The sequence below is a fragment of the Cydia strobilella genome, chromosome 27 (assembly GCF_947568885.1).
Source record: "Cydia strobilella chromosome 27, ilCydStro3.1, whole genome shotgun sequence".
In the NCBI taxonomy this organism is placed as follows: Eukaryota; Metazoa; Arthropoda; class Insecta; order Lepidoptera; family Tortricidae; genus Cydia; species Cydia strobilella.
Window position 1 is genome coordinate 3246697 of NC_086067.1, and position 18945 is coordinate 3265641.

An 18945-nucleotide genomic window follows, 5' to 3' on the forward strand; every position below is an offset into this window, starting at 1 on the left:
GGCGCTATATCCATACAGCTTTAATTTGAAATCAATCTTATTGACAAGCGACAATGTGGTACCTTTTGGTTGAAAATGTCACAAATAACGAGTGTTAACAATTTTACGCTGACATATACCTACAGTTTTCACTATTGAGTGTTACTTATAGACTTTCTTTAATAAATTATGTCGTGACAGTTCAAATCGTGTGATGTGATATCACATGTCAGTCATATGACTCATATCACGACTTCGACTATATTCACTTAACTTTCCATCATCCATGACGTGTGTGTTTGAAATATTAAATATATTAATAACAAACTTTTGCCCGCGACTTCGTCTGCGTGAAGTTAGTAATTTAGATAGCTTATTTTTTATCGATTTCCCATACAAATTTCCACCCCTCTTTTCACCCCCTTAAAGGATTATTTCTATCTCTATACCAAATTTCAACTAAATCGGTTCAGCAGTTTAAGCGTGAAGAGGTAACAGACAGACAGACAGACACTTTCGCATTTATAATATGTATGGATGGATTAGTATGGATTATAAGTTACATAAAAAAGTAGGTATACTATTTGTAGCATTCATAAAATAAAATAAAAATAGGACATTAATATTGTCTTCGGTTACCGCGATAGTTACTCATGAAATAAAACTATGAAAACGGATTAAATCGCGTATATTGAATTTATAATATATCCCGACGTTTCGAACCCTTTACAGCGTTCGTGGTCAACGGGTGACGGTTGGTGACGGGCGATATAATCCGTTTTATTTATTTTATTTTATTTATTTGGGGCATCAACAGCAATACAAATTCATTGGTTTTTATAGTTTTATTTCATATATAGGACATTCTTAATTCTTACACAAATTGACCAAGCTCCACTCGGCGTGTACTATCGAAATCGTTGGAGGCTTATCTCGGTCTGACTAGCTTCGTAGGCAAGGTCACTACCGACTTAAGCTAGGAGGCCATTATACTTAACTTAGTATATTTAGTTATCTTTATACTTAAGTATGTACAGTCGCCATCAGTTATATCGGAGCGGCCGAGGTGTTCACAATATCTGAACACGCACTCTAACGCCTTGACAATAGAGGCGTGTTTAGATATTTGTGAGCGCCTCCGATATATCTGATGGCGACTGTACAGAATGAGTCACTTTTGCATATTGTTATATAACCTAATATATAATACTAATACTGCTCTGCTCGTACAATGTTCTGTAGCAATCTCTAACATGTTCCAGACACTTGGCTATATCAGATAATACAAAAACATACTTATTTCGTTACTTAACACAACCTGAACACTCAAATATAATTAACCACTGTATTTATTATATATAAAAAAACAATAACTCACTAATCAATCTATGGCTCCTAATATAGTCCATGTAACGGCTCAAAGCTTGCACGGCCATCGCGATCCCGAAATTCAAAATTCGAACACAAGTTTGAATATCGAACACGATCCGCGATTGGCTGAATTACAGCATGCTGCCAACTGCCCGGCGGCGCGAGAGTGACTGGCGGTCGGACAATGAATTCGGTAAGTATTGAGTTTTTTTTTAATATCAATCGGCATTGCCGCATTGCTAAATATGCCAGTCTGTGGCGCGGAAAATAATGAAAAACAGAAAAAAATGTTACGAAATTTGAAGTGACAAGGTTTATCTAAAGAATTAAATTGGTCGGGAACTTATTTTGCAATATTCTGTATTTATTTAAAATTACTTGGCGCTTTTCCGCATAAAAAAGGGACTAGATGAGCAAAATATATTTGCCAGTTGATGTGATAGTTACTGATAAGTAATAAATAAAAATATTATTTTATTTATAACCGATCAACTAACAAATAAAATATAAGTAGTAACTTCTGACTTTTTGAGGTGTGGGTAAAAAAAGTTTAAGCAAATCAACTGTAACTTATACTAAAAAAATAATTAATTAATCATAATAATAATTTCTGGGTTTAAAAGTTACATACGGGTATCCCTCTTGACCCCGCGTTCGTTTTACCCCACTTTACCTTATTGCAATTATTCTGGAGTTTCTTTATTCAACGCAAAATAAAAACAAAGTAAATTTTATCTACTTTTTTATAAAAAATATTAATATCGATGTTATTACTTCCTGTTTAGTTTCCGTGTAAGCTAACTTTGCAAGTTTGCACCAATTTGAACAGTGAAAAGTGAAAGAATAATGTATGTACAGTCGCCATCAGATATATCGGAGCGGCCAAGGTGCTCACAAATATCTGAACACGCCTCTATCGTGAAGGCGTTAGAGTGCATGTTCAGATATTTTTGAGCACCTCGCCCGCTTCGATATATCTGATGGCGACTGTACTGTATGTAATAATGTAAATACTTAATATTTTCATAGAAACTGGATATTAATTGGGGCATTTTCTATGAAATGGGACCTTATTGTCGATGGCGCTTACGCCGCACAGCGTCGCGCGGCATTGTATTTATATCGGAGCATCGTTTATAATGGCGTAAGCGCCATCGACAATAAGGTCCCTTTTTATAGGAAATACCACAATTATGACTGTCATTGCAAATGCAATGCAAAGTTAGCTTGGTCCGATTATATCGAATTGTAATCACAATATCACACACACGTAGGTATAGCATATGTTTAATTAACATTGTATCGAATCGGAAACTATTGAAAGTCGGTCAATATCGGTTTACAAGGCTACGCTATAAAACCAAGTAAGGATAACCAATAACAGTTACAATGAGAAACGGTTATTCACACTAATGTAATATCACATATCATTACATAGTATAAAACAAAGTCGCTTTACGCTGTTTGTCTGTCTGTCCATATGTATGCTTAGATCTTTAAAACTACGGATTTTGATGCGGTTTTCACCTATCAATAGTATCAATAGAGTAATTCTTGAGGAAGGTTTTAGTGTGTATAATTATAATCTGTAAAGGTTTTGTGTACTCCGTGCGAAGTCGGGGCAGTTCGCTAGTGTAATATAACTTCCGGGAAAATCATATTACCCGGTCCCGTTTTTACCCTTTGGGTACGGAACCCTAAAAACGATTAACGATCCAAAAACTTGTTATTTAACTGTACAGCGAATAAAAGCATTTAAATAAGTTAAAGTGACGTCACAAAGTTTGTGACTCTCCCCTCCCCGTTGTCACAACATGTCACATTTTCTTGACCCCCTCCCTCCCTGTGATATAGTACCACTGGTTTCCTTTTCCTACTTGTATACTAACTCAAAAACATAATCATTTATTAAATATGAACAACCTGTTAGCTACATCGTTTCTTGGAAACCGATATGTTGACAACTTGACATGAACCAATGTCCGCATTTCGCACGTGTATATTTAGCGTCGTTATTTGCGATACAAATAAGTCATTTCGTCTTTTTTGGAGGGTATGGAGAAGGCAAGTTTTTCAAATATAGTGTAAAAAGAATTACATTTCATTTACAGGGTGAAATTTTGTTCACCACAGCTTTTTTAAATTTAATCATGACCGTAGTAGGGTAAATTTGAGAGTTCCAGCGCACAGGGGGAGGGGTGGGAGAGGGGCCACACCCACACGCCGCTTTGTAAAACGCCCCTTTTGCCCCAAGACACACCCCTTTTGCCCCCAAGCCACGTCCTTTTTGGTGACGCCCCTTTTGGCCCAGGAATTGATTTCTGAACAACTTCATTATTTTTGACTGTATTGCAATACAATGATGTTACAGAATTAATAATATAAAAGTTTCGAATTGCTTACTTGTTGTTTTTCTTATTTTTTCGCAACTATATTAAAAACCGGTCAAGTGCGAGTCGGACTCGCGCACCGAGGGTTCCGTACTTTTTAGTATTTGTTGTTATAGCGGCAACAGAAATACATCATCTGTGAAAATTTCAACTGTCCAGCTATCACGGTTCATGAGATACAGCCTGGTGACAGACAGACAGACGGACAGACGGACAGCGGAGTCTTAGTACTAGGGTCCCGTTCTAACCCATTGGGTACGGAACCCTAAAAACGTCGTTCGATACACGATTTCCGCACTAGCATCGAAATGTACTATATCATGGGGCTTCAATGCCGAAATTCATACATTCCGGCTGATGTGATGCCGCTTTTCGAGGCATCTTGCCGCACGAGGGGTTAGACAAATTTTTTCAATGAAAGATATGTATTCGAAATACTAATTACCTGCTTAAGTACATTAGAATTTACACATCCTTGACTTTTTACCTCTCATGCTGTCGTGTAATGAAGTTGACAGTGTGTCAAAAATATTTATTTTTAAATTTTAATTATAACTCATTTGATTTCAAAGCGTTTGTCATTTGTTATTACAGGCAAATACACAATAACATCTTTTCGGATCTTCTAACTAACAGCAATCCTCTTATGGGTGGGCCTTATGTCTTACGAATAAGATTTATTGTAATCCAAAGATCGTTAGTATGGGCAGAGATAGATATAACTCCGTAAAAGGAAATAACGTGCCTCGAAAATCAAGAAAATTTGATTCTCGATCAGATGGCGCCACTACCTTTAGCCTACTTTCGTATAGATGACGTTGACGGTTTCGTTTGTTATTTAACAATTTTAACGCATATCAGTGAATGAACATGGGTCAAAATAATATAAAAAAAATTAATGCAAATAAAAAAAATCATTTATCCATATATAAATACATTTTTTGATATTTTTATTTTTAGTTTTAATCGTGTGTCGATAGGTGGCAGTGAATTTACTGTGGTTACAAAATCTACTATGACAGTACCGCTCTATCTCATTATATCCTCTTTGGTATGGAATAGCGCAAATAGCGCATCGAGGAACTCTGGTAGCCGTTTAAAAAGTTTAGCACTCTTACGGTAGATGTCGCTACGGTATCCCCAAGGCCCATATATGGTGGAAATATGTGGTATTTTCTATAAAAAGGAACCTTATTGTCGATGGCGCTTACGCCATTATTAACGATGCTCCGATATAAATACAATGCCACGCGACGCTGTGCGGCGTAAGCGCCATCGACAATAAGGTCCCTTTTCATAGAAAATGCCCCATATGGTGGAAATATTCGCTGTATTGCGTACGATCTAAGTAGCTCAGATGGAAGAGCACCGGGCTAGCGATCTGGTGGTCGTGGGTTCAGTTTGTTTCTAAGCTTAATATCATCGTTCGCAGACGTTTCTGCTGGATACAAAATTATTTTTCACATCACCAATTCGAAAAAGGGCTTTTTCTTCCCTGCTAGGAGGGATCAAAGTGGCACTTTTCTTCCCTGCTGGGAGGGCTCAAAGTAACACTTTTCTGTTCTAGGACACTATTTATACATTTTTTTCACATTTTTTTTTAGCTTAAATAATAGTTTTAAACATATAATTACCTCATAGGTGATGTGAAAAGCAATATGTGTCACATGGTAGCAAAATTATTTCCATCTTGGGCTTAACACACTTGAATCCCTCACTACGCTCAGGATTCTACTTTAGAACCCCTCGCTACTCTCGGGATTCTATTATAAAATCCTTCGCTTCGTTTAGGATTCAATTGTATTTTGCTCCCTTGTGACACAATCTACTATTGTATATTGTCAGTTATTTCCTACAGACATCCATCGAAGGTCAAAGTGAACACAATTAAAATTGGTTGAAGATATTTACCAACAATATTAGCTTTAGTTAAAATGTTAATGTAAAATCTTGTCAACGGAAATTTGTTTCGAACATTTACAAATAATAAAACATGTCGTCCTGTCAAACGACATTTATTTGGCGTAGACTTCCAAAGAAAAAAGAGTCAGGAAATATTTACTAAAACATTAGGTATGTTTATGTTAGAACTTTTAATTCTAGTGGCTCTGTGAGGTTTAACCTCGGGTTAAAATTTGAAATATACTTATTTCGGTGATTAATTATCGTAGTGAACTCACAATGGTCTTGAGCGCCATAGGCGCTATTGGCGCCTAAGTCCTTTATGCCAATTTCCGCATATAAAAAAAAACTAGATCGACAATAAAAATATACTGTATCATAGAATCTGGTCACAGAATTCAATTGCGACCTGTATAGAATAGAATAGAATAGTTTATTTGTGCAAAAAAGGGTATAAATTGTTGTTACATAATATTTTTTCCAGTCCTTGATTTACCATAATACATGGCGTACAAATATTCTTAAATTACTAACTAATATTAAACCTCCATTAAAATAAAATGTCACATTAAAAAATAATAAAAGTACAATTAATAATAAATAATAAAATCATAAATTGTAAATATAATTTAAGATTACAATTATTTGTCTAATATGAAAATATACAATCATTATAGAGTATTATTAGAGGAGAACATTTGGACATACGAAAGCAAAATGCCAGAGTTAAAACGGAGACCTTCGCTGACGCTTCGCTCAATTAAAATTTTGAACAAAAATAACAAGAAAATAGCTCGAAATTGTATTATATTTTTTTTACAGTGTGTAGAAGATTATCACACTAAACTTCTAGTAGGTTCTAACAATAACGGCAAAGATAGATATAACTCCGTAATAGATAGATACAGTCTAAGGAAAAAACGTGCCTCGAAAATCAAGAAAATTTGATTCTCGTTCAGAGGGCGCTACTAGTTTTGGCCTACAGTCGTATAGATGGCGTTGACGGTTTCGTTTGTTATTTAACAATTTTAACGCATATCAGTAAAAGAACATGGGTCAAAATCATAAAAATAATTAATGCAAAATAAAAATAAATCATTTATCTATATTTAAATACATTCTATCGTATTTTTATAAATCTTCAATTTTAGTTTTAAAGTGTGTCGACAGATGGCAGTGAATTTACTGGGGTTACAAAATTTACTATGACAGTACCGCTCTAGTATAAGTTACTCTATGATTACGGTCTTGTTCACGTATTCTTACAATCTGGCAAAAAAGAGTAGAAATTAAAAAGTGGCAAAAATGTAGTGTCCCTTTCAAATCAATCTAAGAAAAACGGGACGACGCTACAGTGTTGCCACTTTTAGGGTTCAGTACCTCAAAGGAAAAAAACGGAACCCTTATAGGATCACTCGTGCGTCTGTCTGTCCGTCTGTCACAGCCTATTTTCTCCGAAACTACTGGACCAATTAAGTTGAAATTTGGTATACATATGTAAGTTAGTGACCCAAAGTCGGACATGTAACGCAAGTAAATGAATTTTAAACATGGGGGCCACTTTTGGGGGTTAAATGAGAAAATTAAAAAATAAAGTATTTCAAACTATATCGTGTTACATATCAAATGAAAGAGCTCATTGTGAGAATCTCAAATATATTCTTTTTATAATTTTAGGATAAACAGTTTAGAAGTTATTCAAGAAAATATACAAAAAATGACCATTCCCCCCCCCCCCCCCCTTTATCTCCGAAACTACTGGGTCAAAAATTTTGAAAAAAATACACAAAATAGATCGTTACCTATAGATTACCGGAAAACCTATTAGAAATGTGCAGTCAAGCGTGAGTCGGACTTAATTACTTAGTTTTTGATCCGACCCCTACGGGTCTTTTAAAGACATTTCACATAAAAAATACATTGTTTAAATTGTGTAATGTACGGAACCTTTGGAACGCGAGTCCGACTCGCACTTGGCCGGTTTTTCGAACTGTCTAGCCTCTTTATCTTTTATTTATACCTATAAAACACAGACATGTTGCTCGTACGTCACAATTTAATTATTTCTTTCGATTTTTGTGCCTAAAAATGACTGCGTTCTACATTTTCCCAATAATTTCGTGCACGGTGTGAGCTAATTAATTTAAATTGTAAGAAAACTAAAAAAAAATGTTATATCTACGCAGCAAATATGTTATTATTGACAGTAATACTTAATTGATTACCGATTATACATATGTACAGATGTTGTTTTCACAGGTGTGTATGTGTGAATCACGAATAAAGTATGTAATCGATTCTACATATTTATTGCATCTATGTATAATCATTTGTGACATTTTCAACCAAAAGGTACCACATTGTCGCTTGTCAATAAGGTTGATTTCAAATTGAAGCTATATGGACATAACGCCTTATTGACAACCGACAATAGGTACCCTTTTGATTGAGAATGGCACAATTTAAGGTTTTCCTCACTTACTTTTAGTCAATATTCGCGACATGTTCCGGAGAGCCTAGGCGCGTAGTAACAAAGGGACACTTTAACATTACACAATTTAAACGTATTTTTTATGTGAAACGTGAGTAAAATGTCTTTAAAAAACCCGTAGGGGTCGCATCAAAAATTAGGTCCGACTCACGCTTGACTGCACATTTCTAATAGGTTTTCCTGTGATCTATTAGTAAAGAGCTATTTTGTGTATTTTTTCAAAATTTTAGACGCAAATAACGGTAAAGAAATCACGTTTGCTGTATGGGAGCCCCACTTAAACATTTATTTTATTCTGTTTTTAGTATTTGTTGTTATAGCGGCAACAGAAATACATCATCTGTGAAAATTTCAACTGTCTAGCTTTCACGGTTCATGAGATACAGCCTGATGACAGACAGACAGCGAAGTCTTAGTATTAGGGTCCCGTTTTTACCCTTTAGGTACGGAACTCTAAAAATGACATCGTGTTATCCTCCTAAGGCCCAATGTCCTATCTATAGTACCTCTTCAGTTCGATGTTTAAATCCTATTTAATAGGAACAGTCGCTTTTGGTTCGTTCAATTTTCCAACAACGTAAAATGCACTCTATTTCCTACATCATAGGTTCAAATTTCAGTGGCAAACTTTGAATTTTTCATTTGTATGGGCCTTAGGAGGGCGGTCAAAGGTCATATTTCTGAGTCAGTGAGTCAGTAGCAGTGAAACTTTCCTACGAGTATAATTTTCCTCAATTTATCTTTATTATTTTATCAAGTCCATCTAAATCCAACTTGTTTTATCAAAGGGCTCATTCAGATTTGGCCCTCTCGCACCATAAACTCAGCGCGAGCGAAATGCAAATACTTATAGTTATATCCATATCGTTATGTTTATAAATCTGAATCATCATCTTCCTCGCGTTGTCCCGGCATTTTGCCACGGCTCCATGGGAGCCTGGAGTCCGCTTGGCAACTAATCCCAAGAATTGGCGTAGGCACTAGTTTTTACGAAAGCGACTGCCATCTGACCGTCCAACCCAGAGGGGAAACTAGGCCTTGTCGGGATTAGTCCGGTTTCCTCACGATGTTTTCCTTCACCGAAAAGCGACTGGTAAATATCAAATGATATTTCGTACATAAGTTCCGAAAAACTCATTGGTACGAGCCGGGGTTTGAACCCGCGACCTCCGGATTGCAAGTCGCACGCTCTTACCGCTAGGCCACCAGCGCTCTTAGCGCGCAGATGTTTATAAATCTGAATGTGCTTCCAGAATACAAGCTGTCCTTGCGCGCATATGTTGACCCTTCATGTTTATTCGCCGCTTCCTCAAGTTTGTGTGTAAATATCGTAAGGATGGTATTAAACCTGTCCAATTTCTTAGTCCAATGTGTAGGTATTTGGGCGTTTTCTAAAATAAATATTAAAACACATTTAAAATCGACGACGAGGCCAGAGCACTGTTTAAGCTAGTAAATATAGGCCTTAGTAATCGTAAGTGAGTGTGATTGTATGATGACTATATGGAGCGACATAATCGCTAAGCGATAAAGCTCTTTAATAAAGATTAAAAAAAAAAAAAAAAAAAAAATCGAATCTATCGCGAATTTATTTTGTTACCGCGATAGACCCGATTTTAAATGTGACTTAATATGTGTTCAAAACGCGAAAGTTTTAAATGTTATAAATATTAAACCTGATTCTGACAGATCCTGGTGTTTTTAGGTTCTTTCAACTCAGAATTACTAGCATATTCAATCTTGATGATAAAAAAAGTCCCAAAAATTTGTATGAAAATAGAGTGAAAAAAAAAATTTCGCACTAAAACGTGACGTAGGTAGTGGAATGTACAGGAAGGTTTAGGTGTTTAATTTGTTAAGGTTTTGTGTTACCCGTGCGAAGCCGGGACGGGTCGCTAGTATATGTAAGTATATGTATAAATATTTAGGTATGTCAGGATCGTAGCAAGTGGAAATCCGTGGTCTCTGCCTACCCCTCCGGGAAATAGGCGTGATTATATGTATGTATGTATGTATGTATGTATAAATACTTATATACTTACACAGAAAACATATATAACTCAGAAATAAATATGTGTGATAAACACAAATAAATGGCCTAAATCTCTTGCTTCGTAAGAGGCCGTCAAAACAAATAGATAACTTTACGCGTTTAAAGGGGCCCACTGACTATCAGTCCGCCGGACGATATCGGCCTGTCAGTTGTTTGGAACTGTCATATTTTTGTTCTAACTGACAGGCCGGTATCGTCCGGCGGACTGATAGTCAGTGGGCCCCTTAAAAATGAATTTTGGCAAAATAATCTAGAAAAAACCGGCCAAGTGCGAGTTGGACTCGCACACGAAGGGTTCCGTACCATTACGCAAAAACGGCAAAAAAAACACGTTTGTTGTATGGGAGCCCCACTTAAATATTTATTTTATTCAGTTTTTATTATTTGTTGTTATAGCGGCAACGGCAACAGAAATACATCATCTGTGAAAATTTTAACTGTGTAGCTACTATTTTTTATAAAAACGGCAAAAAATCACGTTTGTTGTATGCCCCTTTAAATATTTATGTTATTCGGTTTTTTAGTGTTTGTTTTTATAGCGGCAACAGAAATACATCATCTGTGAAAATTTTAATTGTGTAGCTATCACGGTTCATGAGATACAGCCTGGTGACAGACAGACAGACGGACGGACAGACGGACAGCGGAGTCTTAGTAATAACCCTAAAAAACAGGTTCACTGCCATCTGGGAAATTATAAAGCATCGTAGGTTTATAAATTTGAGAAACATGGGAGTATCTAATTTTGAATAGGTAAGTATCACCACAGACAATATAACTTGTCTGTGGTATCACTTACAGTCGTTGTGGTGGAAGCCGCGTAGTTTCGAATTTTCTGCCAGTGCGTGCGAAGTACAAATTACAGTTATGTATTTTCTTTCACTGTTATCTCATATTTAATTGAAGTTCCTACTTATGTTATGACGAAATGTAGACCGTTTTCTCACAAAAAAAAAGAAAATCTGTGAATTTGGGTTTGAAACGACTTGTTTGCGTGACATGTTTGAATAGTGATTATTTCAAAATCTAAAGTAGGTGCTCAGTTATATGGGGCGTCGCGGATAGAATGCCACAAGCGATCCCATGACGCTCCCCTAATGGTAAAGAGGGTGACGCCGCAGGGGATGTTAGTGGGTATTCTCCCCTTCCTCTGGTTAGCAGAGGATGTACGGGAGGAGCGAGTCCCACATACCACCCCCCAATGGGCTTCCCCAGCCCGGGGGTGAGATGCGTAAATTCATTTACCCCTGCAGAGTGCATGGGCAGAGTATAAATACCTAAACTTGGTAGAACAACTTTAATAACAAAATTTCCGTGAGACACAGACATTTAATATAATTAATAACGGGTCACTCACTTGCTAGAACAAAGTCATAAAATGGAGAATGCCTTGCGATAACATGTTTTACCGAGACTAAAGTTCCAGAAACGTACAAAGTCAATAATATTGTTATAATTACGATAAAAAAACAATACATTCCTGCTGTTGGATCTCCAAAATATAAATAAATAAATATACGATCAATTTGCGCATGCTTGTTCGCACACAACAACATTTCACGGTCGAGAATATAATATAAGATTACGTTAAAAGCACGTGAATTCGGCACAGTTCCGAACAAAACGACAAGTAAAAGTGGAGCAGAATCGCCGCGGTTGAGTAACTCTGTGAGCCACATGCTAACTGCCGTAATTTATGTTCCACATATATTAAAACATATTTTTATTTTGGACATAACAAACTAAATTGAATATGAATATGAAGTCGTGTCAACACAATTTTTTTATTTTTTTTTATTCTCATACTCATACTCGTACTTTATTGGTAATATAAATTACAGGTCAGGGTCAGGGTCATTTGTAAACTCAAGTCCAGAGGGGAAGCCTTTGCGCAGCAGTGAGATTTTAAAAAAGAAAAAAAAAATCTCGAAAGAAAGACGACGAAAGAAAAGCGACGTGTCGTGCACATTTCAATGCGGTGTTCCTTATTAAATAGGTGTTTGATAGGTGCTATAAAAACCAAAAGCTCTCTCCAATTTCTGTTTTTCTCTCATTACCTAGTCTTTGGATTTATACTCTGGCAAACTCACTTTGTCAGTTGAAAAAGGCGCGAAATTCAAATTCAGGTCAACCTACAATTTTAGTGTTCCTTACCCAAAGGGTAAAAGGCCCTATTACTAAGACTTCGCTGTCCACCCGTCCGTCTGTCACCACTCACCAGGCTGTACCTCATGAACCGTGATAGTTAGATTGTTGAAATTTTCACAGATGATGTATTTCTGTTGCCGCTATAAAAACAAACACTAAAAAACCGAATAACATAAATATTTAAGGGGGCATACAACAAACGTGATTTTTTGCCGTTTTTACAGAAAATGGTACGGAACCCTTCGTGCGCATTTGCAGCATTTTTGTACCTACTGACGGTAATGGCATGTCAAACTATAATACCCTGTAGGTTACTACTTAATTTGATTTGTGAAACGATATTATCTGTGGCTGTCTTCGCTTTTAAGAACAATTATCTATGCTTTATTATTTCACAGATTATTAGCTAAGTATTGCATGAAATTTGACTTAGTCTTTCCTGCGGATTGTCCTAGAATTAACCACGCTATTGTTGTTCTAATTGCTACGTAATCTTATTATAGTTAGTATTGTTTTAATATTGTTTCAGAATGGACGTATCCGCACTTAATTGGTAAGTACCACGAATTAATAAACTAGTGGATGTGAAATGACTCCTATTTAGTATGAAAACCAGTGTCGCTAAACTCACACATTCATAGCCACGTTAAAATACGTCACACACTTACAAAATTGCTCTGATTCGTAGCAACTTTCCATACCAAAAAGTTATTACCGGTGGACATTTCTCGAACGAATATCAACTGTAGGCTACATGAGTGACGGTTTAAATTATAATGTCAAAGCTATATGACATACGACTCTTTCATTATCTCATTCATCTCACAAAAGCTCGCTCAACGTTCACCTAATACAACTACTCAACACCAGATGGCGTTATTTTATATAATTTTAAAATCACTTACTTATTACAGGCGAGAAAAGGGCTAAAAAACCAGTATAAGTAAGGTCTAATTACGCATGGTTTGTTACGGATCTCACGGTCACGTTACACTGGTGTTTTCGAGACCTCTACACGCCTGCGAGTAGCTAACCGTTGGAACTTCTTTCCATTCGACGATATAGGGAGGGGACAGTGTAATCGGAGTGTTTTATCGATATTTGTGTGTTCAGTTAGGTATTGATATTTCATTACCGTATGTTTTAACACATTTAGATGATACTTTATTTATGATTATAATATAGGTAGTGATAATCGTGATTGTATGAAAAATAATATGTAGTACAGTACAACAAATATCTAACTAGAAATTTGTTTCTTATTAATTGACCAACTAGGTTGTTAATGTGAACATTAAATATATCTTAAAGTCAAACAGATAAAATCATAGTTCTTTAAAGGTCTATTAACTCGGTATTGCTGTTATTTTGTGATCACAAATCTGCAATTACTTACATAGGTAAGTATTCGTCTTTAACAATATATTTACTTGTAGCAGCATTTAAGGCCAATCTAGACGGGACAACCTGATTAAATTGTCAAATTAATTGTATGGTGTGAAAGCATACATGAAACTGGCTCATCGATCCCACTTGATTTGATTGTAAGATTGTGACCTATCAAATCAGGAAGGGGGGCGGCAAAATTCCAATATTTCACGCTAGTTTGCGTGGTACGGAACACTTTTTATTAATTAAGTGAGCCCGAATGTCACTAATAATTACTGAATTAGTAACTAAGTTTTAGGCGTGTGGACGCTAGATGAGATGTATGGCAATTTTATCCCCAGAAATCTTTCTCTAAGAAATGCTCCTAGCAAATGGTGCTATATTTTTGCGGAAACTAATTTTCTTGCCCAGTAGCATTGACCCATTTATTTTTAATATCGGCATCTTGTGGTAACCTACAATAATTAATAATAAAGAAATAGAAAATATAAAACGTTTATTCATGGCACATTGCATGCATTGTACGCATAAGTGCATTAAGTACCTAGTCTAATTATATTAACGATGAAAATATGATGGGTGTAAAAAACAAAAACGTATGTAAAGGAATACGAAGGTTTGAAAGGTTGCCATGAAATGACCCCGACTTAACTTAGTGCTTGATGACCAGAGCTGCCATATTTACTAAGACATTGATTATCCCAAATAATAATTAGAAACGTGTCTAAAATAATAATTTATTACCGAACTACCAAACATCAAACTTGAAATATCGTAACTTTAACTTTATCGATATAAATATCGACATTGCGCAGCATCTGAGTAGCGAAGTTATTTGACATTTAGGATAGCGAATATTCCAGATAAACGTAAAGAATAGTGACAAAGGATTGTGAACTCTAAGTTCTAACTGATAAAATATAGATTTACTTAACGAACATTCGTAAATAATGCAATAGAAACAGATTTTTCGTATTTATCGGATTATATTTAAATAAATAACCACCGGTGATAGGAAATACCTCCACGTGAAAGATTTTTTAAACCGCTGTGATTTCTGCAGCTTAATACTGCACAATACGGCATTTTAAATTTAATTATCAATTTTTGTTAGACGAGCGTACGTACGACGTGAATGTCATTCGAGCATGAAGTTTACACAACAACTGAGCATAGTCTGTGCATAAAGTGAGTCGGTCGCTACTAACTGTCGGATAGACGGGAACGCCCACTTGCCATCTCCATCCTACTCCGTGGTAAGTACTGATAAGAGTTATAAATACACATCGGTAATCCACAATCCATAATATACATAATCCATAATCCGTAATCCACAATTTCATAATAATAATATTATAAATGCGAAAGTGTGTCTGTCTGTTACCTCTCCACGCTTAAACCGCTGAACCGATTTAGTTGAAATTTAGCATAGAGATAGTTTGAGTCCCGGGGAAGGACATACGGTAGTTTTTATCCCAGAAGTCATCCTTTTACGGGTGAAAAGGGGAGTGGAATTTTATATAGGGAATCGATAAAAAGCAGATTGGATAAAAAAATAACCTACCCAAATTACTAAATCCACGCAGACGATGTCGCGGGCAAAAGCTAGTTTGGTAATATAGTTAGATCCCGCTTAATACATATGATACGATTTCCTACCTTATAGGTACGCCATTTTACCATTTGGCAATATGACCAACTAGGTACAGCAAATGTATCGCTGCAGGCAAAGATAGATATAACTCCGTAATAGATGGATACAGTCTAAGGAAAAAACGTGCCTCGAAAATCACGAAAATTTGATTCTCGATCAGAGGGCGCCACTAGTTTTGGCCTACACTCGTATAGAGGGCGTTGACGGTTTCGTTTGTTATTTATAATTTTAACGCATATCAGTGAAAGAACATGGGTCAAAATCATAAAAAAAATTAATGCAAATAAAAAAAATCATTTATCCAAATTTAAATACATTTTATCGTATTTTTATAAATATTTATTTTTAGTTTTAAAGTGTGTCTACAGATGGCAGTGAATTTACTGGGGTTACAAAATTTACTATGACAGTACCGCTCTAGTATAAGTTACTTTATGCTGCAGGTGACTAAAAGTACATAAATAACGACCTGCATTAAATGTCATTAGACTAATTTGTCACCCAAATTGTCAATGAGTCAATCTTCAACTAATTTATGTCAGGTGTCTCATAGCACAGTTAGCTTGAAGCCATTATTAATTGCAGCGATTAATTATTGCATTACTTGACCTAGTAACTAATGTACACTACAAGTACTTATGAGTATTCAGACACGTGACATCGATGCTATTCTCATATTGCTATTGTTTTGGTAATAAGGTGCATTAGGATAACCTCGAAAGCGGGGTAGTTTTGTAATGGCAAATATCTATAAAACTAGAAGCACCCTTATGCTACTGCAAAACAGTGTTAGGGTCGGTTGCACCAAACCGTCTGTCAACGTTTTACCGTTCGCAAAATTTTATTGTATGGAAAGTTTCATAGTTCTCTGCTGCTTGACGTTAATCAGTCTGTTAAGTATGGTTGGTGCAACTGGCTCTTAGAGTTAGTAGTTGCTGTTTAAAATTGTATGTAGTGAATAATCAGTCTAACCAAGGTGACAATCGCTATCGCTTCGCCATCGAATCGCTTTGTGTCTCTATCACTCTTCCATATTAGTGTGACAGTGACAGTTGCGTTTCGTTCGCTACGTAGCGTTAATTGATTGGCATGTTGTCTACGGTGCCAGTTCCCATCGTATTTTCTTTATAATGACCAAAGATAGATATAACTCCGTAATAGATAGATACAGTCTAAGGAAAAAACGTGCCTCGAAAATCAAGAAAATTTGATTCTCGTTCAGAGGGCGCTACTAGTTTTGGCCTACACTCGTATAGAGGGCGTTGACGGTTTCGTTTGTTATTTATAATTTTAACGCATATCAGTGAAAGAACCTGGGTCAAAATCATAAAAATAATTAATGCAAATAAAAAAAAATCATTTATCCATATTTAAATACATTTTATCGTATTTTTATAAATATTTATTTTTAGTTTTAAAGTGTGTCGACAGATGGCAGTGAATTTACTGGGGTTACAAAATTTACTATGACAGTACCGCTCTAGTATAAGTTACTCTATGTTATGACATAGGGGGCAAACGAGCTTGACGAGTCGCCACATGGATTGCAAGTGAATTGCCGGCATTTAGGGAATAGGTACGCTCTTTTCTTGAAGGTCTTAGGTAGGTATCTTTCCGGAGATACCGGACAGCAGTTCATTCCACAGTTTAGCTGTGCGAATACAAAATGTACTGAGGCTGACTCGAGTATTATGACGCATATGAACATTTTCGAGAAAATATATAAGTATTTAATGTAGTTTTTTATGAACATAAATCAATACCTACCTACTATTTCATTTCATATCCTGTATGCCTACATAATATCTCCAAAAATCTGAAGGCTCTCGCAAATATCAGGAAAACTTTGGACATTAAATATTTCATTGCCCATACTAAATTGTTAGAAGTTTCCGTATAAAGGAATATTTCTGAATTTGTGAAAATTATAGACTGCACAGACAAGTCGACATACAAACAACATTTGAAAGGAACGACATATAATAGATATATATGTCGATAAGTACATAAAAAACACTCATGATGCCATGACTCAGGAACAAATATCCCTGCTCATCACACAAATAGAAGCCCGCCCCGAAGGTACCGGGGTTTGAACCCAGGACCATCGGCTTTATAGGCAGGCTCACTACGACTAAAGGGCACCACTGACATCAACAACAACAGAAACAAAACAACAACACAAAAACAACAAAAACAAATAGTTGACAGTTCCGTACAACTGACAGGCTGATATCGTCCGGCGAAATGGTAATAGTAGTAGTAGTAGTAGCATAAAGTAACTTATACTAGAGCGGTACTGTCATAGTAAATTTTGTAACCCCAGTAAATTCACTGCCATCTGTAGACACACTTTAAAACTAAAAATAAATATGTATAAAAATACGATAAAATGTATTTAAATTTGGATAAATGATTTTTTTTATTTGCATTAATTATTTTTATGATTTTGACCCATGTTCTTTCACTGATATGCGTTAAAATTATAAATAACAAACGAAACCGTCAACGCCCTCTATACGAGTGTAGGCCAAAACTAGTGGCGCCCTCTGATCGAGAATCAAATTTTCGTGACTTTCGAGGCACGTTTTTTCCTTAGACTGTATCCATCTATTACGGAGTTATATCTATCTTTGGTAGTAGTAATCACTTTATTGTACACAACACAGGTTTACAAAAATAAATTATAGTAATGGAAGTACAAAGGCGAACTTATCCCTAACCTAATAATCAGTAACTTGAAGGGAGAGCGGCGCCACCCAACACAGGCATTTTTACTTACCGGGTGGCTCCATCACCTTACATTATTAACTAAATGTGTCTTACGCAATAAAGGATTTTGAATTGAATTTGAATCAGTGGGCCACTTAAGCCAGACAGGTTGTCAAAAGATATTTTACCGAGCCTCAGTATTTTACTGCCTTATTTCAATTTAATACTCCACTAACGGACTGAGTCACGTCGTATATCCAAAACCGGTCGGTCTAGGTCTAGCTGTGTAGATTCTAGGAATACCTGGGCCGCCTGGCGTTTATGTGACAATCACAATTGATGAACAGAGTTAACAAAAATAAAAAACCGGCCAAGTGCGAGTCGGACTAGCGCACGAAGGGTTCCGTGCCATTACACAAAAAAACGGCAAAAAAATCACATTTGTTGTATGGGAGTCCCCCTTAATATATTTATTTTATTCTGTTTTTAGTATTTGTTGTTATAGCGACAACAGAAATACATCATCTGTGAAAATTTCAACTGTCTAGCTATCACGGTTGATGAGATACAGCCTGGTCCCGTTTTTACCCTTTGGGTACGGAACCCTAAAAAGAAGCCTGCAGAGATTCTGTCAACATCATTTCCTCGTAATACAATAAGATGGAAAAAACAGTGCCTATACAAGGTCTAACCGATGTCCTGTCACGAGTAGTTAAGGTCAATCAGGTATGTATTTAGTCAAAAAACATGAATATTCGCTTATCAAGATTAAACAAAAAGACGCGTAGAAAAACATATGAGAATTCACGACCTAATAAAGTCGTGTAGATATATTAGGAGTTGCGCATGAGAGATG

The 18945-nt window shown here is 36.0% G+C and overlaps 1 protein-coding gene across 2 annotated transcripts in view; it reads right to left on the reverse strand.

Annotated features, from left to right (window-relative positions):
* LOC134753517 (scavenger receptor class B member 1) overlaps positions 1-18945 on the reverse strand; it is a 110988-nt gene that overhangs the window by 44642 nt on the left and 47401 nt on the right. The window contains exon 1 of one of the 2 annotated variants that reach the window (XM_063689415.1): positions 1358-1510. The exons of the other annotated variant lie outside the window; for it this stretch is intronic. Coding sequence (XP_063545485.1) covers positions 1358-1415 — 58 coding nt within the window. The 5' untranslated portion in view covers positions 1416-1510. Of the gene's footprint in view, positions 1-1357; positions 1511-18945 lie in introns of those variants that run through there. 2 annotated transcript variants of the gene reach the window in all.